Source organism: Pieris brassicae, chromosome 4 (assembly GCF_905147105.1).
Source record: "Pieris brassicae chromosome 4, ilPieBrab1.1, whole genome shotgun sequence".
Lineage (NCBI taxonomy): Eukaryota > Metazoa > Arthropoda > Insecta > Lepidoptera > Pieridae > Pieris > Pieris brassicae.
In genome coordinates this window covers 12,540,096-12,565,157 of record NC_059668.1, presented here as the reverse complement: position 1 = coordinate 12,565,157, position 25,062 = coordinate 12,540,096, and the positions used below count along the sequence as shown (strand labels likewise).

The 25,062-nt window shown below is 32.4% G+C and overlaps 3 protein-coding genes across 5 annotated transcripts; 2 read left to right on the top strand and 1 right to left on the bottom strand.

Moving 5' to 3' along the window:
- Positions 1 to 161: 161 nt before the first annotated feature.
- Positions 162 to 8,208, top strand: LOC123708405 (probable methyltransferase TARBP1). Of its 3 annotated transcripts, none has more exons than XM_045659083.1 (7): positions 162 to 3,041; positions 3,284 to 3,337; positions 4,256 to 4,580; positions 4,880 to 5,449; positions 6,065 to 6,216; positions 7,048 to 7,221; positions 7,944 to 8,208. In XM_045659083.1, the coding sequence occupies exons 1-7, from the start codon at positions 370 to 372 to the stop codon at positions 8,086 to 8,088; spliced, it is 4,092 nt and encodes a 1,363-aa protein (XP_045515039.1). In that variant the 5' UTR covers positions 162 to 369; the 3' UTR covers positions 8,089 to 8,208. The 3 variants fall into 3 exon arrangements, with proteins under 3 accessions (XP_045515039.1, XP_045515040.1, XP_045515041.1); XM_045659085.1 differs by having other exon boundaries at positions 493 to 627; positions 7,944 to 8,201; XM_045659084.1 differs by lacking the exons at positions 7,048 to 7,221; positions 7,944 to 8,208 and adding an exon at positions 6,568 to 7,019.
- A 375-nt stretch (positions 8,209 to 8,583) lies between these two features.
- On the bottom strand, positions 8,584 to 10,418 carry LOC123708920 (acylglycerol kinase, mitochondrial). Its single transcript, XM_045659934.1, has 3 exons — positions 10,090 to 10,418; positions 9,673 to 9,971; positions 8,584 to 9,440 (listed from the first exon to the last, which is right to left on the bottom strand). The coding sequence occupies exons 1-3, from the start codon at positions 10,197 to 10,199 to the stop codon at positions 8,599 to 8,601; spliced, it is 1,251 nt and encodes a 416-aa protein (XP_045515890.1). The 5' UTR covers positions 10,200 to 10,418; the 3' UTR covers positions 8,584 to 8,598.
- A 1,902-nt stretch (positions 10,419 to 12,320) lies between these two features.
- Positions 12,321 to 24,518, top strand: LOC123708496 (transcriptional protein SWT1). The gene is made up of 12 exons (XM_045659241.1): positions 12,321 to 12,514; positions 12,587 to 12,731; positions 12,928 to 13,622; positions 13,968 to 14,094; positions 14,408 to 14,566; positions 14,846 to 14,949; positions 15,350 to 15,532; positions 17,231 to 17,417; positions 18,349 to 18,559; positions 19,059 to 19,196; positions 19,937 to 20,080; positions 21,088 to 24,518. Exons 1-12 carry the CDS (start codon positions 12,386 to 12,388, stop codon positions 21,167 to 21,169), a joined length of 2,304 nt encoding a protein of 767 aa, XP_045515197.1. The 5' UTR covers positions 12,321 to 12,385; the 3' UTR covers positions 21,170 to 24,518.
- Positions 24,519 to 25,062: the final 544 nt, after the last annotated feature.

The window sequence follows — 25,062 nt, the reverse complement described above, 5'->3', positions numbered from 1 at the left end:
ATTATGCACGGTCTTGTATGCTTATCAAGAGGTTGTGTCTATTATCAATTGTCAATCAGTTATCATGCTACACAAGGTAGAACTGACGAGTGTCGGTCTGTTTCCTATAGATAATAAACTAATAAAATGAGACTGTTTACACTTTACTGTTTTAACTTTAAACGTGTTACGGCTTTGTATAAAAATGTGCTTCTAGCTAAATTACAATGAATAAAAAAAGTTATTAAACATTAAAAGCCAAAATAACTATAACATTAACATATGCAATAAAAATTGCCTGATAGCAATTATGCTATGCTATGTATTAACATATAAACGTGAACAGTTTAGTAGTATTGACCTATTTCATTTTAAATTAAAAAAATAAAAATGAAGGAAAGTGATTTGTTGTCTTTTATGGATGTATTAGATTTGGACGAAGAACTGATAAACTCTCGTCTTGAATCTGTTATGGGTCGACAGACTTTCACATATCAACATTTATCTAATGTAATGCACATGCTAAATTATAAACATTTATTAAACGTTAAAGAAGCTGAAGAATGCGAAAACGGTCCAGAATTTCAATTTATCGGAAAATTAATAGAACAAGTAGATGAAAAACATGTTGATATCATTAGTGAAATCGTAAGTGTAGTCCTCTGTTTAAGTCCAAGTACAATTGTTTTTAAATCTGAACACTTATTGCAACAACTATTAAGTATATCTTTTGAAAAACAACACATAGACTGTGATGAAACACATTCAGCATTGTTAACGACCTTAAAGTTGTGTGATAGTGTTCTTGAAGCTGTTATAAGAATGGGCAAGAAACTGTCTTTGCCATTTTTGGATGTGCCCTTAGAAAATATAGTTGTAGGTCAAAATGAACCCCTAAAAAAGCATTTTCTTACTAAAACAGTAAAGAGACTCTTTGATGGAGTCTTGGGCTATAATATATTGGACAGAGTATGGAGCTGTATTAAAAAATTAACCAGTGACTGTCTTATATCACTTAATATTCTATGTGCTTTAGCAGATTACTATCTACCTTTGCCAAATGAGTGTGGATTTATATTTCTTGAATCTAATATTATTTCTCAAAATGAATTTTGGGAAATTAGTCTTTGTGGTTTAAGTTCCAAACTTTCTACACATAGAAAACTAGCCATTTACCTTCTTAAAAGAGCTGTAGATTGCTTATTAGCAAGCAAAAAGAACATTAAAATTAAGTCACCAAGTGTTACATGTGATTGGGTATCTGTGAAGAAAGAACAATTAAGAGATGATTGGGAAAACTTCTTTATTTTAATTGACAGTTTAGAAGAGAAGCAGAGTAACATAGTGCTACCATCACTGCATTTGTTTTCTTTATTAAAAGGTCTTGAAAAATGTTGGGTTAATTGTGCTTTTAATATAGGTTTACAACATGACAATTTGGAAGTTAAAACAACATGTATTTTACATAGACTAGAAAATAGTGTAACAGGTGACTCTGAAGCAATAATTTTGTTGGAATCATTTAATGACATGAATATTTTTGACCATGAAGAGGTTGGTGCTTCTATTAAACAGAAGTTTGAAGAGCAAATAAGAAATAGTATTTTTTTTACAATTGTTTTAAAAAATATTCCTTGTATAAAATGGTCACCAATACCACTCTACCATTTGAGCACCATAATGGCAAAAAAACAAGATGTAGGAATGCAAATAGATAGCAATGAGTTTTATAAATGTATGTATGATTTATTAAAAGTGCCCTGCAATAATGTGATTATAAGAAAAGCATTCTATATAAATTTATCATCTGTAATTGGAAATTGCGGTAAAGATCTACATTGGAAAAATATTCTACATTTGTTTAATCTTATTAATCCATATCTTTGTAATTTTGAAAACTGCGAGGACACATCATACATTAGAAATGATCAACTTATATTTAACAAACAAGATAATGCCCTTTACCATCTTATCAAAGATAAATTAAACGTTTCAGAAATGAACATATTTTTTAAAGAATTAAAACAATCATATTTTAACATAGATTTTATTCTTTTATATTTAATAGGACATGCAGCAGATTTAAAGAAGTTTCTAGAAATCCTTAATGAAATGCTTTTGAATATTAAAAATGGTTACAATAAGTTTGAATGCATAGCAGATGCAATATTTTTGATGGTTTTGTTGAGAAAAGTGAATGAAGGTTCATTTTCTAATCCATGTATTAAAAGCCTTCTCATTGATAATAGTCAAGTGCTTATTGATTTTGTTGATGTTATTCTAAGTGAAACAAATAATGAGCCTGAAGATATTTTGTTGATGCTTGATATTTATCAAGACTTATACAATTTACACTGCCAACAAACACACATCAATATAAATGAAAAAGCAATTACAATACTTAAAGATGGTGCTGATATTAGAAGGAATATAACAAGTGTCTATTTACTAAATATAATATGCCGTTCAAATAAAAAATATGAATTACAAATTTCTGCATCTAATATAATAAGAATTTTAAGCAATGTTAATAAAATTAACACTAACATGGGAAACGGGAAGTTAAGGAATCTTTATAATTCTAAAGCATCAGAAGTCTTATATGTTATAGCCAAGTATTATACAATAGAAAATGTTACCGATATTATTGATTTTATGAATAATGCTTTAGAATCTGGTGATTGTGACTGTCTTAGATGGATATTAAATATAATGAATATAAAAAGTGAGGAAATATTAGAGTGCAAACAGTTTAAACTTTCACAATTTTTAAGAAAACTTTGGAATGAAATTGAAGCTATAAAAACAAATAAGGAATATTCAAATTGTATTGAAGGCTTTGTTCAGTTAATAACAAATGAGGCTCTACTTAAGCAACCATCATATAATAATGAAGTAATTGCATATTGTAATAAAATTATTGAATATGCAATGGTCAAAAATATGCCTTTATATTATTTGGTAGAAGCACTTGAGAAGAATTATGTGTTGACATATGGTCACATGGTTTATGTATTTGGCGATATATTGTTGGCTGTTGCAGTTCCTAGAAGAGATATTAGGTAATATATATAAATATCGTGTCAAATTTGAATTAAATGCTTTTTATGCACTACGGTAATAATGCTGAGCTGTGAGTGGTGTTAATATGTATCATTAGAATCTGTCTGTTTTTGACTTTTTGGTACTTGTTGAAAAGTCTGTCTTATTAGATTTTCTTTGAGGAGATAAAAGACATGTATTATTTATTATATTTTACAGGTTTTCCATTCCATAAGATTTTTTTTAAATCCTTTTGTTTCAGAATTACAGATAACCTCCTAGTTGAAATATCAAAGGAATATAACTTAAGCCCAAAGTAAGTTTTTCTTCATTACTTAAGGTGTACCAACTATACTCATTTACTGAGTTTTGTACTCTTTTTTCTCAAATCGTACTCTTGTATTTTTAAAACATTTTTTTAGATTAGATTATTTCAATTTTATCAATTAAATATTTATAAATTATTTTGATTGTTATTTGAATTTTACGCGCGCATATTGCTTACATACTATAGACCTCTTTTTCTAACGTCACAATTACATTTGTAAAAAGAGATAGATACATAATATGCTTTTCTTTTTTTTTCACCTATAAAATACTTGCAAAGTGTACTCTTTTCGAACAGAAAATAGTTGGTCACCTTACTTTAAACCACATAGTTCTCATTATTTTTTATTATGTCTCAGTTTCTGAGAAACCGTTTGTTAGGCGGTTGTATTTGAGGGGACTGGGCTCTGGATGTAAGGGATAAACATTCCGATATTGAAAAAATTTCAATTCACATGTGAAAAGTTTTGCCTGCCAATACTTACAAACTCCAACACTGTTGGGGAATTATTTTAATAGATGTTTACCATAATTTAATTGCTTCCACAACTTGCACCGATGTTTCATTTTTTCATTTTTTGGTCTCTCTCTCTTCTAGTTTATATATATTTTTTTTTATGTAATAGCAGGCAAACGGGCAAGAGGCTCACCTGATGTGAAGCGATACCGCCGCCCATGTACACTCCCATTGCCAGAAGGCTCGCAAGTGCGTTGCCGGCCTTGGTACGCTCTTTTCTTGAAGGACTTCGAAGGAAGTCGAATTGGTTTGGAAATACTTCAGTGGGCAGCTGGTTCCACATAGTGGTGGTGCGCGGCAAAAACTGCCTTAGAACGCTCAGTTGTGGAAAGTATATCAGATATATTTATTGGAACCACAAGCGCATTATACATATTATTTCGTTTTCAGAGATGGCGTGTTTACAACATTTCATATTGAATACAAAACACTTGAGGTGTTGGGAAAGATACAAAATAAGGAAACTTTAAACATAATTTCGCATATTATTATGAAAAAAATTGACGATCTTTTCAAAAATAAACAGAGATATCATAGAAATTCTACTTTACATAGAATATTGCACGCGGGTTTACAACATTTACTATTTATTCTTAGCAGTAACAAGGATATAGATATTTTTGAATGGTGTGTTGAGTTCTTGGGCCGGATTCCTCATCAAGCTTCAACACGTTTGTACTTAGAGTGGTGTATAGCTCTTGGTACTTATTATAAGGTATTTATTACTGATATAAGTATACAAAATAAAATATTTTTTTTATTCATTATAAACAATGTATTATAAAATATAGGAACCCAGTTAAAAATTCCTGTGTCAGGTTTTCCAGCTCCCATAACAAACTTAAAAGTGAATTCCATACCGATTTTTTTAGTTTTTTTTAAACGGGTTTATTTGTTTATGAAGTTTTAGTTATAAGGTGATGAATACTTAAGTATAAATATTTATTAAATTGAGGATATATTTAACAATATTGAAATGAAACTTCAGAACATAAGGACTTAAATATTTTTTAGGAAATCAACGTAGCGAACACTATACAACTTTTACAAACCAATTCAGTACCCATAACGTCACAGTTTATGATTATCTACTGGTATATAAAGACATCAAAAAGCAATGAAGAGCTCAAATTAGTACTAGATTATCTATTAGAAAACACTATGGGACCAACATACAGCATACGTTTGCACGCACAATACCTTTTATCAAAAATAGATCTTAAATCATTCAATATCACAGGCTACGAACAAGCCGTAATTGTAGTTAACAAGACGTTGGCTGAAGCGTTGAAATTAAAAGAAAAGAGTCTGGAGAGACTTACGCACGATTACTTTGTACACGAATTCGATATAATTAAAGATTTGACACCTTGTGCAATCTACTACAGCGCTCATAATGAAAGAGTGAACGAAAAGATTGATGAAAATTACGCCGCGACAGTTTTGGGTGTGAGTGAACTAAAAAAGTTCAATACAATAACGACGGAGGTGAAGAACGTAGAAATGAATGCAACGAGTGTAATTCAAAAGAAATATATACCGTGGAAGAATATGTGTGACGTTGGTGTTGATTTAGATACGCCGGTAAGTGATTGTTTAGATTAATCGGCAGCTCATGTCAGCAAGAAAGCGTTTGGACCGGACTATCTGTTTCCACCGGTTTCGGTCCAGCGTGTCTCTTATGACAGTGTACAGCTTTGAGGACGATGAGTCTTTCACTTGATCGATTCATCTAGTTGGTCAACGGCCTCGTGATCTTTTGCCTTTTGTGTTACCACGATCAGTTTCTCCAACTTCGCATCACCTCTGCATATTTTAGATGATAGCTTATTTAAATACTGTTTACTATACAAAACACGGGTCTTATAAGCCAAGTCAAGAAATAGGAAATTACTGTTAGACCAATTGAAACTAAACTACGATTTCTATATACGGCTGGTTTATCGGATACAGAAACCGGACCGGAGTAATTGGTACGGTCTTATATCGAAGTACCCTAAGTCCTTTGAACACTCTGTGGTAAATGTGGTAGAAATATGACTTCCGTATCTCCAAAACTTATTTAGATACAGTAGCGAAATAATTCTCTAGGAAGTTTTGAGCAGAAAATAACGACTTTTAAATAAAATAAACATTTGTTACTAACGAAACACACAAAATAACTATTTTACATAATTTAACGATAAATATATATTACAGATAAACAAAACTGAGTTGATAGTAGTGGCATCATTGATTGATAAGTTGCCAAATTTGGGCGGTATGGCGCGAACGAGCGAAATATTCGCCGTGAACACATACGTCATTGATAGCCTGAGACATTTACAGGACAAACAGTTTCAGGGACTCAGGTATTAAATTTTATTAAATTATTTTGTGCAGTGCACACAGGCCTAATGGCTACTGTGTGCGACTTTCATCCCTGAGGTCGTTGGTTGGCACTCCGCATTTAAGGTTCGATCATACGGAAAACATCGTGAGGAAACCGGCCTGCCAAGACCCAAAAAGTCGATGGCGTGGCTCAGAACTCTGGTCACCTACTCGCCTATTCGATTTACAAATGATGTTGAAATAGAAATTCAGAAATCTAAGGCTTTACAACGGCACTTATAAAACATTAATAAAAGTATATAAAAATGATAATTTCTCGGTCAGTTTAATTGTTTCTTAAGTCATAGTAGCATACTTAGATTTTTTCATAGCATAGGGGTTAAACGTGCCTACGGGACGCCCTAAAAGGTTAGTCGTCGCAGCCCAAAGATACCCATTTTAGTGGGTGCATTGCCGGATCCAACGTAGGAGGGTACCAATTGTTCAAAGGCCGACATCGCCTCGCGAGCACCCTGGCATTGAGTGTCCATGGGCGGTATCACTCATGTTCTATAAAAGAAAAGAAAAGAAATTATATCACTTATAATAAAGAAGTTAGTATCTTTCTATTTGACAAAGGTACTTATAACTTAAGGTACTGCAAGTAATAAATTCTATATAAACTTTAAAATAGTGAATTAATAAAGTGAAGTGTCGAAGTAAATAATAGACATCTTTGCTCTTCAACGTCTCGATTTATTCTGTCATATGTACATTACAAGATCAGAAGAGCAATTACACACTACAATCTCCACATACATTTGAAATCCACTCCACTACAGATGCTTCTAGAAATCGAAATTAATTTACAGTGTATCAGCTGAGAGGTGGGTCAATGTGATAGAAGTACGACCTGGGCAACCGCTAAAAGATTATCTGGCCTTGAAAAAGGCTGAAGGTTACGCCATTGTCGCCGCTGAACAAACATCCAATAGCACAAGTCTGCAGGGATTCAAGTTTCCAAAGAAAACTCTACTTTTATTAGGGTTTGTATTTTGTACCATATCCAATTAATCTTTCGGTCTTTGGTCGGATTTTTTGACTTACGCAAAAGTGTGTTTTCACTTTCTCTATTTTATAGCTGTATTCGTAACTAATATATTTAGTAACATAGCCTTAAAGAGAAGACTTATGTTTAAGTTAATTTGATTGTTAAATTTCTGGATAGGTTATTTAAACCGATGCAACTATCTTTTAGGCGGGAATCGAACTCAAGTTATTGTATATCGCGTTATAGTTGCGTGATGTGCTATATTAAACTTATGTTCATATCATGATCAGATCACGATTATTATGTATGTAATATATCACCCTCAATACAGCCAGAAAAACTCCTAATATTTTAGGAAATCGCGTTTTGTGTACAATTCTCTTTAATAAAGTCATTATTATGAAACTTTACAGACATTGCTCATGTCACTATGAAGTATTACGTAACCAGACTAACTGCAATTTATATATCCAACCCCCCCTCCCCTTACTGTCTCTAGTCGGCAATAGTAAGCAAAGATCTCAAAAATAATAGTACATAAACGTATTAATTTTTTTATAGGAATCCTCTATATTCCGTCAAATATAGACAATGTATGGCTAATATGATGTGTATAAAAGTAAATAATTACTGTTGACGTAATCACCAAATAAGAAAATCAAAGGACAAGAAGGATCCATAAATGCCTTATTTAATTAATGATATATTTACTTTCAGCAACGAGAAGTCAGGTATACCGTGTGACTTATTACCTCATATGGATGTATGTGTAGAAGTACCTCAACGCGGCGTACTACGGTCACTCAATGTGCACGTCACAGCTGCTATATTTATTTGGGAATATACAAGACAGCATATTTAATGTTAAGTATAAGAAGCTGGATTTTGTTTTAATAACGGTTTTTATTTTGTAAGAATATTGTTTCTTAAAATATATTATATACATCTAATCTTATCTTAATGTTATTTATAAATGATTTAATAAAAAAATTACTGTTTTTGATGTTTTTATTTTCACTCAAAACTAGGTCACTATAATAACCGTAATTTTGTCTGCATAGTACCAGGATAAAAATAGCCCAATCATTTTTAAGTTACTTCTTCATAATATATGGTTTTGGTTTATAATAATAATCAATTGGTTTTGAAATGTGTGTGCAAAACCTATTTAAGCCAATAAGACAATGTAGAATATTTATTTTTATATCTGTACAACCTATTCTAAATTCAGCTTAGTAATATTTATGCCATTTTGTTAAACATATCTGTCTACTTACAATTGCTGTTAGTGTTACTGTGTTTAAATAAAATAATAATTTTGCAGTACACAATATTTAAATTAAAAAAAAAATTAATTTCACAACAAACAATTTTATTTATCTAATTTTTCACTTTTACAGAACATTTTTATCATATTTGGTAATATAGTCACTTTCATAGGCTTAACATCAAATTCTTCTTTGTCTATCTCAAACACCTCATTTGGTTTTGTATTGTGTGGTTGTAAAAGAATTGTTCGTGCTTGTACAACTTCTTCAATTTTACTATCACCTTTAATCCTCCGCCATCCTTCAGAAACAAACTCTGTATATGAATATTTATTTCTTCCCAATTCCACACGTAGAGCAGGTAAACCCCCACTAAGTTTTGGCCTGATTTTCATTTCACTTGTCTTAAAGCACAGTTCCTTTGTTGATGCACACTCTGGGTTTAAAATTTTCATTTTATCAGTATCAGTAGTGGCTTGGGTGCTTGGCATAAAGAATGACCACTTTCTTTTCAATTCAGGTTTTTTTGATATACAATTACCACACCCAGAACATGGAGGAGTGTATGTCATAACTCCATTGCAAATCCATGTAATAGAATCCTTGTAACCATTGAAAATGTAAGATGCATATTCACGTAATGGACCATACAACCAATATTTATCTCTTTTTGCTTGGATATCCCTAAATGCTCCCCAGTCTATGGATGTCATGGCATAAATTGGCCTACTTGGAGTTTCTTCCTCATTTGCTAAAGGCTCAATTTTCATAGCATCCTTCAAAAGTGTCTGTCCTTGAACTATTGCCATACAAGCTTCAATGAGCTGCTTGACTTTTTCAACACCTTTGCCTCCAGGAAACAATGTATTCCCAAGGCTATTAGTTGATCCCAAAGGTAAAATACCAAGAGGAAAGCGGTTAGCATCATCATTTCGGCGTAGCAGTCCTAAAAATATACAAATGTCAGAGACATGTATTTATTATTTTTAAATTATGGCAGATTAGTGCATAGGTGGATAAAGAATAGGTTTATTTTTTGGCAGTTAAATAACATTATATTAAAAGTACTATGTGCATCATCCTTTGAAATCAGATACCATGAAAAACTAAAATGACACTTCTTACTTTAAACTCCCAAGATTTCCTTAGTTTACAGATCTATCTAAAATAAATGTTACCTGTTACAGTTTCAGAAAGTGTGCCATCTCCCCCAGCTACAATTATGGCCTCGGTACCCTTTAAGTTCTCAACAATTTCCTTTGCATGGCCCTCAGAAGTTGTTACTTTAACATCTACTTGTAAACCAGCAAGATGAAGTATTGGCTCACAATACTTTTCAAAGTCTTTTTTAGCTTTTCTCTTATTAGCAACTGGGTTAAGAACAACTGTTATTAGTGTTGGGTTTCTATCATATTCAATCATGGCATCGCCATACTTCACTGCTTCCTTACATGCCGCGCGCATTAATATGTTAATCCTGTAGGTTAATTAATCGATATAACATTGATGGTTATTAATATTTTTTGTTCTAAGGAAAATAAGAGCGTATAATACTACGTGGAATAGGTGTGTTAATTTTTTACTTAAATACTTACTCGTATTTTTCTTTAGCAGTTGCAGCACCATAATAGACTAAAATTGCACCAAAAACAGACTTTTTCCAATTATTTCTTAACGTCTTAACAATCTTCAAAGCTTTTTCCATTGTAAGAGGTTTAATTGGTTATTTGAGTTTATTTATTTTCTAATATTACCATTGTTTAATATACAATTTAATATGTATAAAGTCCAGGTTATTATTGACCAAATGATGAAAATCCACACGAAAATCTGTCTTCAAAATATTCAAGACAAGTCAACACTCAACAGCTGATTCGTTACTTCCGACTATGGTCTACCAGCTACCTGAATCTCATGGCATAAAACAAAAAAAAAAGAGATTTTCATATGGCAATCATATCAAGTGTCAGCCGTCATGTCAAAGTACGCTGCTGAAATTCTGTGATTATCTTCTTGAAATTTATTGTTTTTTGTGAAAATGTCGAAAGCCACTTTGATCTCAAGTGAGAAATATTATTTTAAATGTTTATCGTAAAATTAAGGTAAGAATAAGGTTTTAATCAAACTCAATCGTTTATTATAAATCGCGTGGTAGGGTTGACCGGTAAGTTGGACTGAGTGGTTTTGATACTTTTATTTTATTTTATCTTCGGTACTTAATTGTCTAGTTCTACTATACGGTGAAACGTAGCCAAGGGCACATCGAATGATTGTGTTTTCCAAGCCTGGTAAAAAGAGGAGAGGGGGAAGAAGACAATTTGGATAGATTTAATTTACAGTTGCTTGGGAATAAAGTAAAAGAATTCTAAACGATTTGGAATGAAATTCCAACATTATGAAACTGTTTCAAATTCTTATACAATGTATTCATTTTAATTTCATTGTAAGCACTGGTGGATAAAGTGGCTTTGTACCAAATTGTTGTCCGGTGTACACGTCAACAAGTGTATCTGCTGACTACCACCACGATATGAATAAAGACTAGTACGTAATTTTGTTAAGGAGGAACTGAACCAGACCTGATATTGAGATTTCATGTTGGTTGTTTTAGGAACAAATTAACAGTAGTGTTAAGAATTTTGTAGAACTCAGATACCAAGAATAATGATTTAAGTTTAAAGCTCTGTCAATGTTGTCGAAAAAGTATGTCAAAGTCCCAATCTTTACAGGAGGAGGCAGATATACTACACATATTGAAAGATTCTTACTAATCAATCTCGTACATGAAGTTCAATGGAACTTACATGGTTTGTTAGGTCAGTCACATTAGACTTTAACCTTTCATTATCGTTTTTTAAATTTACTTTATAGCCTCAAATTGTCCGTTGTAAAATATCTAGCAATTTATCTTCAGTGACACATGGTGACTACAAGTTCTGATAGCTAAGAAAGGGGTGTGTGATAGTTTTGAGCTCGTGTTATAACGCTTCCATCGGAATTTTCTCAAGTTAGTAATTACGTGATTGCATTGCTAACATTAGTCCATTTCCTAGAGCATTCGGGATGACCACAATGGGTCTTGCTACCATCTCAGCAAAGCTTTTGCGGGAGACTGCACATTCTAGATCGTATTTTAACTTGCAGATATGACAGCACAAAAATCCTTTGTTTTTATAGCCCTATATGACTGCTAGCGTAATACTTTGATGACCACTGCAATTTTATATCGGGTAACAATAAAAAAAAACAATCGCAGATTGGAACCACGCTCTGCAACACTAAGCTAAACGACAATAGTGGAGAGTAAACGCACGTGTCACCGCGTTGAACAAAAACTCGAAACTATGCTGAACCTATAATTAAGGTTATTATATTGTCCAAAAACTATCAATGTGCAAACGTTAAAATTATGATTCACTTGCTTGTATTACCATTTAGCGTATTGTTGATGTTTAAGACCAGCATTGTTCAAAAACACTTGTTATTATGTTGTAAATTTGATTATCCCATTAACATAGCAAGTCGTACTGCACTTATTTGCCTTGCTTAATTAACTTAAGTGTGGAGGTATGTTACCTACTAGCGATTTTAGTGGAATTTCTTAATTGTATTTTGTTAAAAACAAAATATGTACATAAACATATTACATCTTAATAAATAGAAATTAAACAGTATCAAGATCATTAAATCGAATTTCCCTAGTATTGCATGAGATTCCGGTAGAACTATACTGACATACAGTCATTTGATAATTATGAAATTCAGACTGAGCTTACGATTATTGTCAAAGTCAAAACAATTGTTACATCGAAATAAAATTGTCAATTTTACCAAACAAGAAACCCAAATAAATTAAATAAGGAAATTGAAATAGTTTTCTATTTTCTCGGCATGAGTTCTAAAAAACCTGACGAGGAAAAGCTTCCAGATGGTTGGGTTTTATGTACTTCCAAGTCAAATCCTGGAAGGAAGTACTATTTTAACAAAAAAACTGGAAAATCCCTATGGACGCAACCACAGGTATGTTTTCCTAATAACTTTTTTGGGTTTCACTGCAGGATTTTCTAAAAATTAATATCTACGGGTTAATAGCCAACAGATCATAAAGATAAAAAAGTGGGAAAAAGAGAACATCAAAAATTGGAAAGAAATCGATCAGACGAAGTTGTACGAAGAGGGAACAAAAGAAAAAGTGATGGCATTGAAGGGTCTTCAGTGAATAAAAAGCAAAGGCCAGGTAAAAGAGATGTTTTTGCTTTATTTTATTTATATATTGTCGACTATTTTGTTGTAGAAATAAAGCAAATCATAAATATTTAGCTGAATTCCTAAGTCAGGGAGTGTAAATAGGTAAAACATTTAAATATATTTCCTAATTTAGTTGCATAGGAAAAATATAGGATTAGGTGTATTAATTAATACATTGATTTTAGAACAATCAGATCGTAAAAAATATAATTCTGTTCAAAAGAAAGAGACTCATACACTTGAAAATGACCAAAGTTCACATACTCCTAAGACACCCTTAAAATCAACACACAACAAGCATCAGCCTTCAACATCATACCAAAACAAAAAAGGTAAGAAAAAATTGGCTAAAAATATAGCAAGCACAAGACTTGAAAATCTAAATGCAAAGCTAAATAAAGAAGTTCAGGAGGAAGAAAGTGGCTACTCTCTGAAAAGAAGAAGCTCAAATGATCCAACAAAAGCCACAGAGAAAAGCCCTAATGATAAGGCAAACCAATCGCCAACCCACGACAACATACACTCTATTCCTTCACCATCCCAGTTTTTCACAGCAAATAAAATAATATCTTCTATGAAAGCACATTTGCCTGAAAAATTCTGTAATAATGATAAGCAGAAAGATACATTTGCTGATATTGAGAAGGGCATTTGTAATCAAACACCAGAATATCCATTTTCTAAGCACCCGGCAACACCACCACAGTTTTCAGAAGCAAGTAAATTAGTATCTGCTATCAAATTAAAATTAGGTTACAAAATAAATACTCCAAAAGATTCTAACAGTATTTCAAAGGAAATAGGAACGAGTACCTCATTAAATAGCCAAGAGTTAGAAAGGTCACATTCTGAAGCAATGGAAGTTGAGGATTTTCGGGAGGTAGGTATTTTAACAATAGAACTTTTTTAATGTATTATCACTTTACCTCTTATATCAGCTTAAAATTAAAATTCCCCTAATGGTAGTTGAGTGTGAAAGTATATGTTTATTTTTATTTTGTAAAAGTTATTTCCTATTTGTTCAATAATAATAATATTGAGACCTGCCTACTTTTATATATTAAATGATACTATTGAACTGAAGGCATTAGATAAAAATGGGAATTATTAAGCAAAATGGGAAAATATATGCAAAAGTTTTAATTTTTTTTTATTAGTAGCAAAATTGTTACTATTTTTGAAAGCATTCTTTATATTTTTTATATTAAAAACTTTTTCATTTCAGCCAAAAGAGACACATATAAATCCACAGAGAGACAAAAATGATAAAGATATCGTACTTGTTATTGACACAAATATATTTATACATCACTTGGATATCATTAAAAATGTACTAAATTCACACTTAAGAGGTATGTATTATATTAATATTATTTATATAGCTAGTACAATGCATCTTGTCTCAAAACTTGTAGTCTTTGAAGAAATGCATTGGATGGATTTATATGGAGGGCAATAATATGATTTTCATGTTACTATTTTTTTAATTTAAAAAACAAAAAGAATATTGATTGAATCAAAATAATGTAGTTAAAAATTAATGAGAAATTTAATTAAATGTAACATTACAGTTACAACATTATATTAACAGATTTTAATAAACGATTAACTTAAGAGTGTTAATTATATGAATTTATGGATGTATAATAAATAACAACCTTCCAGGTTATAGTGAACAGCCGAATCTATTGGTTCCTTGGCGGGTGATAAATGAGTTAGATCGCCTAAAGGATAATAATAATGGTAACAGTTCTTTGTCCAAACGAGCGAGAGCAGCCATGGATTACTTGTATAAGTCCCTGCCAGTTAATACTAGGATCAAAGGTAATTTAAAATCACACACATCTAATTAGATTTAGATTAGTACCAGTTAATATTAGTGCAAATATTAAATAAAAAAATTAGTATAATCAAATTTCTTAACTTATTTATAAATATTAATAACTTCTAAAAATATATTTCTTTAACTTTATTGTACCTACTAGCTTTTAAATATTTTTATTTCAAAACCTCTAATAATCAATTTTTTACACATTTTTTATTATTTACATATATGTAGCATATGTATGTACTGTAACATAGGTATGTAAACCTATGTTACAGGTCAATCACTTAGAGATGCGAATTGCCATATTTATCCATGTGAAATGCCTGATGATGAAATATTAAACTGTGCCTTACAGCAAGTGGAACGTAATAAGAATGTGGTGAGTTGTGTTATACACTAACCATTATACACTTACAACTAAATTAACATAGGCTTTTGTTTTGAAATTATTTGTAAATTAATTTCATTAGTCTATTGATAAGTTTGTTTTTGGTTTGCGCTAGTACTAAGGTCTGTGCAAAAAGTGTACTACCATGACATGTTGTTAACTACTATAATACAATATTATGATGTTCATTTATTTAAAAAAATATATGTATTTTTATATAAGCTATAATGACGGTGTTGTCATATAAAAAAGTAATTTAGCATTGCATTACTGACCTCAACTATGAGGGTTCTCTCTGTCTGCACAGACTACTTATAAAATGGAATGCAATCTGTCAAGTTAAGTTTTATTTGTGATTTAAAATATTTCAGATTATACCTTAATATTTCAGCTTCTCATATCAAATGATAAAAACCTATGCAATAAGGCTGATATAAATTCAGTTGAATATATAGGAATTGATTCGCTAAAGGATATGTTGGAGAACAAACCTCAGCCGGCCTCAGATGAGTTGTATGCAAGTTTTGTTCATGCCAGTGAGATTGTGTACCCGCTACTAGCTAATATATTAGAGGTATGAGCACTTCATAAATATAACTCTTTAAAACTCTTCTGTCAAATTGGGTTTACCCTGTGGTGAAAAGAGAGATGAGTACAGTTAAAATTGTGCAATTCCACAGATTATCAATTCGATTTTTTGGATATCTTAGTCTGTTAATTCTTTAACTACATTATTCATAAAATTAAGTCTTTTAATACTTATGTTACACACACAGGCTCCAATACCTCACTTTTGTTGAGGAAAGTTCCGTAAAAAAACTAGCTCCATCTAGTAGCTTTTGTTCACACTACAATGATTATTTTGCATGTAATATGATAGACAATGAAAATATTGACTAGATTTTTAGACTTTGTTCTTATTTTTATGGGATACGATACGATAAGATATATAAGTGAAAGAAATAGTAATACAAAAATTTCTTCAAGTCAAACGGAATTTTTTATCGCGTTTGACAGAATTACATAATTTTAAGTGTTATTTTGTACACAATTTTTTTGTAATTTTTTATTAGCCTCTAGCAATCTTTCTAACCTTAACATATGTATGAAACCAATATACCAAATATATAGTTTCTATGATAATCACCGTTTTATCTGTCTCTTTCTAACATATGTTGACGCTATGATAGGGTTTAGGGTTACTGATTTCAAAATGCATTTATTTATTTATTGTATTCTATTTAATGTAATCAGAAAAAAGAAGTCTACAATAGTTTGGTGGAAACATAAACATTAGCACTAAACCCTCACTGGCACTGTCTCTCTTGCCATTAGTAGATTACGCCGATTTCTGATTCTTACTCTTACGATCTAAACTAGAAATTGCTTTTTTTAGCGGCTTATTAGCTGGACCGTCTTCAAAATTTCTGTATCCATTATCTATTATTCAGCAGCGTGATGCTCATGTTCTCCATCTTCTATATTCCATTCTGTTCAATCCTAAAATTCCATCTAGGAGCCCATAGTTATAACGCTCTTACGAAAACTATATCCTGGAAATACCATCCTACCTATTCGCTTAGCTCTCTAAATCTCTACTGTACACACCGTATCCATAACTTTCGTACTGACTGATCTGAAATCGTGCTTCATGTGCACTCTTTCTTTTACGTGTGTCCTTTTTTATTGTCTTGTTCACTGTTTATATGCTTTAATTGTTTTTATTTGTCCTATTAGTTTTGTCTAAATATGTCTTATGTATTTTTGCACTTCTTAAGCTTACCTTATTTTTTTTTCATAGTGGTTGCCTGGATAAGATCGCTCGAAAGCGATATGGCCGCCAGTTGTCCACCTTTTTATTTAATCATGTCAATTGTATTATATTTCTGTACGTGTAACGAAGTGTTAATAAATAAATCAACAAACTGTATACAGTTTTTCTGTCAACCAGGACGTCGAACGTCGAACTTATATACTAAGATCAATATATACTACATAGAATATTTTTAATTAAATTGCGCGTATAAATCGGAACCGCTTCAAACATCGACGCTTTTTTTTCTAGAACAGGGGCTAAACGGGCAGAAAGCTCCCCTGAAGTTAAGTGATACCGCCGCCCATGGACACTCTCAATACCAAAGGGCTCGCGGGTGCGTTACCGGCGTTTTAAGTATTGGTACGCTCTTTTAAAACGCTCCATTACAGCTTATTATTATTTAAGGTCACAAATAGAACCACGACAACACGCGTAATAGGTTAAAAATATTTTCAGAGCGAAATGCGAGCGAAATATGACAATCTGTGGCAATATGTGATAATAAAAGCGCCTCCGTGGACATTAGACGATGTTCTACAATGCCTTCTCAAACATTGGATTGCTGTATTTAACGAGGTCTTTCCGAGAATCGAACCCCTTATTACTGAATTGAAAAGCACGCTTTCGACTTTGCAGAATAAGAGTGAGTGACATGTTTTTGTTTTAATATTTTTTGGTTAATTAAAGAAAATGATTCAATGTATATTGTACATAGTTAAAAATCCATTGGTACACAACCGGGGTTCGAACGCACTGCCTTAGCATTGGAAGTCCCATGCTTACATTGCTGTAAGGACACGCCGAAAATCTTTTTCGCCGTTTGTTTTAAACTAACCAACAAGGAACTTTATTCTGCTAAAAAAACTCTAATAAATGGACAAAATGCTGTCACTAATTTCTTCAATTACACGCACTACACACAGTACTTTATCACTTGTCTTCACTATTAGCACTTTTATCTCTTCGAAAAGGGAATAATCTTTAACGATATTCGAAAAATTTCTAAGCAGTGATGTTCTATCATTATTGCCCTATTCTAGAAGGTACATACTTTTTATCTCTCTCGCACTTCGTTCCGTCCTTGTACGGCGTTCTAGAATGTTCAGTCTGGGTTCAAAAAAAATGTGTGCGTGTACTAATGTACACACGTAATAAGTGAAACTTCTTTATGACCCTATTTTTCGAAAAATGATCTACTGTAGGCAACTTTACAGAAATTGGTTAAATAAAGTTAAATAGATAGATATAGCTTAACAAAAGTTTGTTATCAACATAGGCATGAATACAACAAAACAATTATTTCATTTTACCTTATTACTACTAAGATTATTACATAATTTCATTAATTGTAATAGATTTATTACTATCATCATAGTTGTCGTTATTATATATTTTTGTTATTAATGGCTTCAAATCAACCGTGGTAGGGACAAGAATATGATAGAAGACGTGATAGGTTACTCTTGAATGTTCCTTCATCGAAGGTGTATAAACGGTCCTGAAAACGGGTTTCTCGAATCGTAGGTATCAAGTCTTCACTTGAGCGCTTTTATGAGAAATCATTATATTTTCAGATGCAAAAACAATTACCCAATCTGAAGTTTCAACATTTAAAGAATTGTGTCTAGACATCGCTAAGCGATGTCAGATAATACCTGAATACATGGAGTTAGCAAAAACCTGCGTGGAGCAACTGTCGCGCGACTGTGCGAGCGAGACGGAAGACAACACGGACTCTGTTGTAGACACTTTCGAGTGTCTATGGACTGTTTGCTCTAGTTATTGGTGAGTAGAAAATCTATTTTGTCTTGTCAAATTTTTTGAAGAATTATTCGTATGAAGGCTGTAAAGTCTAAAAAAGTAATTATAAAATATGTTTTACGTTAAAAAATAATTAATTAATTAACTAACTAGAGTATTAATAAAAAATACATACGGAAATACCAATACGACTTAACCACACTACTCCTTCAAGAAAGGATCGTGCCAACTCTTAAAAGGCCGGTAACGCACTTGCGAGTCCTCTGTCATTATTTTCATTTATTACCAACGTGCTAATATTAACCACATGAAGATATTGTTAATTGAATAATATCAATAAATGGACGCCTAATTTGAGGGCATTGTCCAAAGTCCTCAACACAAAGAGTTATAAGAGTTATAACAGAAAGAATCCAAACTTTAATATCACACAAGATATATTTTATGACTCAAAAGCGCATACACAGTTTTGTCCGTATCCTTCATATTATACTTCTATTTATTAAATATGCCAATGTTTCAGTGCTAAGCTAGCGACGTCGGCCGACATCGCTCACAGTTTAGAGGACAAAATGCCGGCAAACGAATGTCTACAATCACTTAGCGTTAAGTGGAATATATTTTCCACAAATATTAACGCCATTGCGAGAGATATACAACGGTAAGATAGTATATTAAGTTCTCACTCTGCTTGGCCTCTGAAACGAGAATTTTCCAGCACTGTTTTGTCCCATTTCCCCTCAAATCAGGCCTTCAGTTGCGTCAGAACCATTTCGACTGTGTGGATGAACAGCGGTCTTCAAAGCTGGCCTTCTGGTCATCGACCAATGGGCTTAGGTTTGTTTTCGCTACCTGATTTTGGCCCATGCCGTCAATGCAATTTTTTGAATCACTAAATCATGTTTATTTACAATAATATATTTAAACAACGCTCATCTACGCTGGAGTTTCACGCCTTCGCTGTTGACATCCCCAGATGCCGCACTGCATGATATGGTTCGTCGTTTCCTGTAACAGCATAGGCGTGGAACTCCTTTGCAAGACAGTTTAATATGGGTTCATTTAAGCCTGCAGCCTGTGCCTCTCCTGGGCACTCGCAGGCCCCATCTCACTTAACATCAGGTGGGATTGTGGCCAAACGTCTGTCCAGTTTTGTATAAAAAATCTAAGTAAAGTTGTATTTCATTAATGGTGGGGGGGGGGGGGAGCGAGCATTATATCATCAATGTAGGCAATTTTTTAATTACGAAAAAACCTAAAAAAATAATTAGACTGGGATTTTTTATATAAATTTATTTATTTATTTGTAGACAAAACTCAACACAGTATTTAAAAATAATATAAATAAATAAAACTTTATATTTTTTTATTCATAAGTGAATAAATATATGTTTGTTTTAGTGTATTATCTGCGGAAGAAAGCATTAATATGAAAGAGGACGCGTTGAGTGAACTCGAGAAGTCGTTGAGCGAGTCGTTAAGTACGCTTAGTTTAGACAAAACTATATCCAGGAATCAACTAAGGATATTCTGCAATAAATACAGGTATTTAATACATAATTCACTAATTCATATATTGCATTATTATTGTACAGCTTGGACTGTGTATTTAAATTTATATGTAATTAATGTCAGGAGTCTGTATAGTATATTTATTAGCAAGCCGCACTCGATAACTAAATATATGAGGATCCCTACAGATGTATCCTAACATATAAATAGAAATTCCTCGCGTAGATATCGATCTTGTGGTAGTAGAAAGTCTATTAAGTCGGACTATATATTAGGTTGGGGAAAAAGTCTTTTCGCATTACAGTATGTATGAACTTGTAATAAAATGTCTTTGGCTTTACTATTTCTAACTGGCTGGTTTGTGTATCATTAAAAGTTTAAAGAAGATAATTCCAAATTCAAATTAGGAAAATGTGTGATTTTTATTTATTATCGTACTGTGAAGATGAGTGAATCTAATTAAGAAATTCGATACATTTTTAAATTTTACTATTGAAACGTTACAAATGCAACGCAAGCCGCGAATAACGCTAGACCTCACACATCTTTAGCCACTCAGCAAAACTTATGAGAGCTTGGCTGGGAGGTGTTAATGCATCCGCCGTATAGTCCTTCAGATTTCCACCTGTTTCGGTCTCTTCAGAATTATTTACGCAGTGTCAGGTTAACATCACGAGAGGACTGCCAAAACCAATTGTCGCGGTATTTTGATCAGAAGTCCCAAAATTTATATAGCAATGGGATCATGTACCTACCTACAAGATAGCAAAAAGTTGTCGAACAAAATGGTACCTACATACTTTATTTAAATGTAAATAAACTATATTAAAACATATGAATTTTCTTAAAAAATGCGGAGAAACTTTTTCCCCAACCTATCATAAATAATAATCATATAGAAACAACCTTTATTTATTTTATGCGTTGTACAAAAAAAACATAAATTAATTTTTTCGTCATAAAAATGTCAGTAAGTCTGCTGTCAGTAATTCATTTTAATTTGTTGAAAAACAAATCGAATAATAAAAAAAATATTTCAGAAACATGCTTCAAGAGGCGTCAAGCAAATTCTCGCACTTAAGTGAGCTCCTTATAGTTTGTAAGGAAAAATTGTCGCATTGATTATTTAGTACAGTCGCAGACACGAGTGATTTTATTATTATTATTCGCGATCGACATAGATTTAAAATTTAGTCTGAAATATTTTGACTTTTAACCTCCAAGAAGTTGTAACCAGAATTTCATCGCTGCATCCCTACAATTGTCACAGGACAATCAGTTAAAGATGAAGAAGAATAAGATGACTGTTGGCCTAGTGGAATCAGCGTGCGACTTTCACCCCACCCCCCTTTCAATACACTTTCTATGTTCGCATTTAACAATCGCTCGAACGTTGAAGGAAAACATCGTGAGACGGTGTGTGTGACCTAAAAGAGGCAGATCACCTACTTGCCTATTAGATTGTCAAATTATCATAGATATAGAAATCAGAGGTCCAGACCTAAAAAGGTTGTAGCGCCATTGATTTATTTTTTAATTCTTTAAATTTTATTAGTCTCACGGTGTCCGTTGAATACCTAAATAATAATAAAATGACTTTTGTCTGCGACATTACTCTAGTCTAGCTTGTACAGAGCGGTTATAACGCTTTATTTATTTGAAGATGAGGTTCCTTTTAGTTGGTTTGATTTTGGGCTTAATTAAAAATATGTTAACGGGAATATTTACGACAAAATTTGTAATAACTGTGTAGAAATGCCAATTAATAATTGTTTTTCAGTTAAATTAAGATATACTGATGTATTGAGTTTTAATTTTACTGTTATACAGTTATTTGATTTATAGAATTTTAATTTTTATTAACATTGAAAGTGTATTTTTATTTATGCTACGCTAGCGTTATATATGAATCATATTTTTTGATAATGCCCTTACAGACCTTGTAAGTGTTAAGAGGCCGGTCAAACACTCTCAAACTCCTCTCCTCTGGCTTTGAGGGTTCCATACCCTCATTGCTATGGGCGGCATCACTTAACCTCAGATGATCGTCCTGCCCGTTTGTATTTGCCTTGTATTCTAAAAAGGTCTATATACATTTTTTGAATTTTTTTTGATCTATAATAACAAGTCGTCGATCAGCGTTCTGCGCCTGGTATGATTTTTTTAGGTCTAAGATATGTTGGACGCCTTCATTAGACCATTGAGACCGGCACTTAACACACACTTCACTGATTAAACATGAAAGGAATTTCATAAATCTTCACAAGACTGAATATTTATTTGTTCTGATTAAATCGGTAGATTATAAGTAATTAGTATGTTATGTTCTTAAATTCAACTAACGAATATAGGTAATCCGTTCATTAAAGTCAATACTTTCATAACCCAAGTGCTCTTTTGTCTCTTTCTGTCACATTGTGTTTACGCTCTGATGAAAAGATAAACGAGTACTAGGCAAAACTGCAATTGGACTGATTTATATTTTTATAAATCAATTAGTTTTGTGTATATTTTCTCATCTCATAAACAATATGAAGAACTATCCGTTAGTTAGATATGGGAAACGAAACTTGACAGTTGATTATCGTAGATGTGTGATTGTAAGTCACAGACGATAGACTACTTGGACTAGAGATGCGTTTGACCAATCACAATCGAATGAAACATCGTCTGTGGTTTTACATTCTCACAATTCTGCGTATGTATAAAAGAGGGTTTTAAAGATTTAAGGGTAAATGAATATTTGACGCCTTTGTCCAATTCGATTATGATTCACATGATCTTCCTCCAGCCACAGAAGCATGTTTTACAAAGACGTTTGGATTCCATAGAATTCTCAAGACGGTAGATTCGATATATCGTTTTGTGCATTGTGAAATACACCTGAATGAATAAAGACGCAAATACTTCATAAAGATTGAAATTACAAGTTTATAATGTGTCGTTAATGTGTAATTGTACTATTTTGTTAACTTTACCGAAACAGTTTTGACAATATAGCGTACGTGCACAGACATACCTATAGTCATTTAACCTTTTACTTGTTGTAAGTAAATAACTGATCTGTCTATTTTTGTCACAGAGTTGACCACTTCACAGAATGACAATTGACTTCAGTCAAACTCCATATAAAATAACGTTTCTTTCCACATAACAACTGTCACTTTAAGGTCGTTATATAGAGTTTACATCGTAATATGATTATATATATTATCGAATTTAGTTACTAAATGTTAGGGAATTAGTTTTGGCTCTGGGATCTAGATATTATTTTGTTGTCTAGTTTATATAATAATTCTTGGTGTACTGTCGCTGTGATGTCACTTTACATCAGTTCCTTGTAATGTATGCATAATATTTTAGTAGAATTATAATCTAATTACTTTATATTTTAAATAATATTGGACCTAGACAGCCGTGTACATTGTAACTCAAATAATAAAAGGACCGTCAATCTGTCAAATGTCCATTAAAAAGCACGGTTTTCGAAAAAAACAAAAAAAGTTGGTTAGCCTAAAAGTACCTTACAACATGGCCCAAAGTCGACTATTCTAATTTGATTTAAGTATAAAACATGTAAAGTGACGTCACAACAACAAAAGTAATGTCGTTTTAAAACTACCCTCTTTTATTTAACAAAGATGAATATTAAGCTAATTTCAAGTTAAGTTTTTCTTTATGAAAGTTTGCTTATTTAAGAAATAATTTGTGGATTAGTTCCTGGCAAAACAATGATGAAACATCGTACCATGATTAATATATTTATTAAACTTGCTTCTGTGCACTTATAAACAATTATTGTTTTGCCCAAAACCGCCACTCCGAGATTAGTGCGTCACGTTGCATCCGTCGTTTCGCAACTGGCCGTTTTTCAAGTCCAGTTTTGGAACCAATTCGATTTAGGATCCTTCAAGAAAAGAGCAAACCAATTCTTAAAAGGCCAACAATGCTCTCGAGAGCCCTCTGGCAATGAGTGTCTATGGGCGACGGTATATCTTAACATTAGATAAGGTTCTTTCTAGTTTATTTGAAAACAAAGTTTTTTCATAAATGATTAGTGGCAATGATCGTGTTTGTTATTTATTATATATTTATAGATTCTAGTTAATGCGTTTTCTTGTTAAGATTCCACATTCCACAGATTTTATGAACTTAGTTACCTATGTAAATCTAACTGGGATGTATTTTGGAGCGTGTTTTGCGAACTCAACTGTTAACGTTAATATTAATGTGTGTATATGAAGCCAGCTTTAGTACCAGCTCTGATGTAATTTAGTGTAATGTTAGTAAATATTTACTATTTTTTTTATTAACCTATAATACCTTTTTAAAGTATAAAGTATTTCACTTATAAATTCAACGCTCTGTGATCTTTTGTAACTAATGATTGTAAATATGTTTATAATATAGACGTAAGATTGATGGCATTAAAAGTATGTGGCAAGAATTTAATTTTGGTTTTATTAAAATTATTTAACGTTGAGGAGAATTAGATGGAGAAATCATCATGATAGTAGGGGCGAGCCTGGCTAACTACCGAGTCACAGGTGGTGGATAGTGACACGTGATAATAATATAAATAGGGTAGCTGCGACTAAGTGACAGCCCGAATAAGCAGTCTCGGACTGGAGGTGGCAGGGTTATCAGAGAGTGGTGGAGTATCTGGTGTGCCTTGTATTACACGACCCCACGACATGGTGAATTAGCACCGCAATTAAATAAGTGCGGCCGTAGTATGGCAAGCAGTGTGCTAGCGTCTAATCATGGACCTCCAGAGGAGGAGAACAGCTTATAGATAGATTCACGATAAGCAGGATTCCACCCAAATGGTTCTCGTACTGCAATTTGCATGGAAATTACGGCTTTTTCTTTCCCTTTTGCCTGCGGGTTTAATATAAATGTATTGATGTTTTAATATAGATCTGTATTGTACCAACACTTATATTAAATAAACATGTTCTGAAGAGCCTCGTTTCATTACAATACCTTATAAGGAAATACCAATACCAAATGTT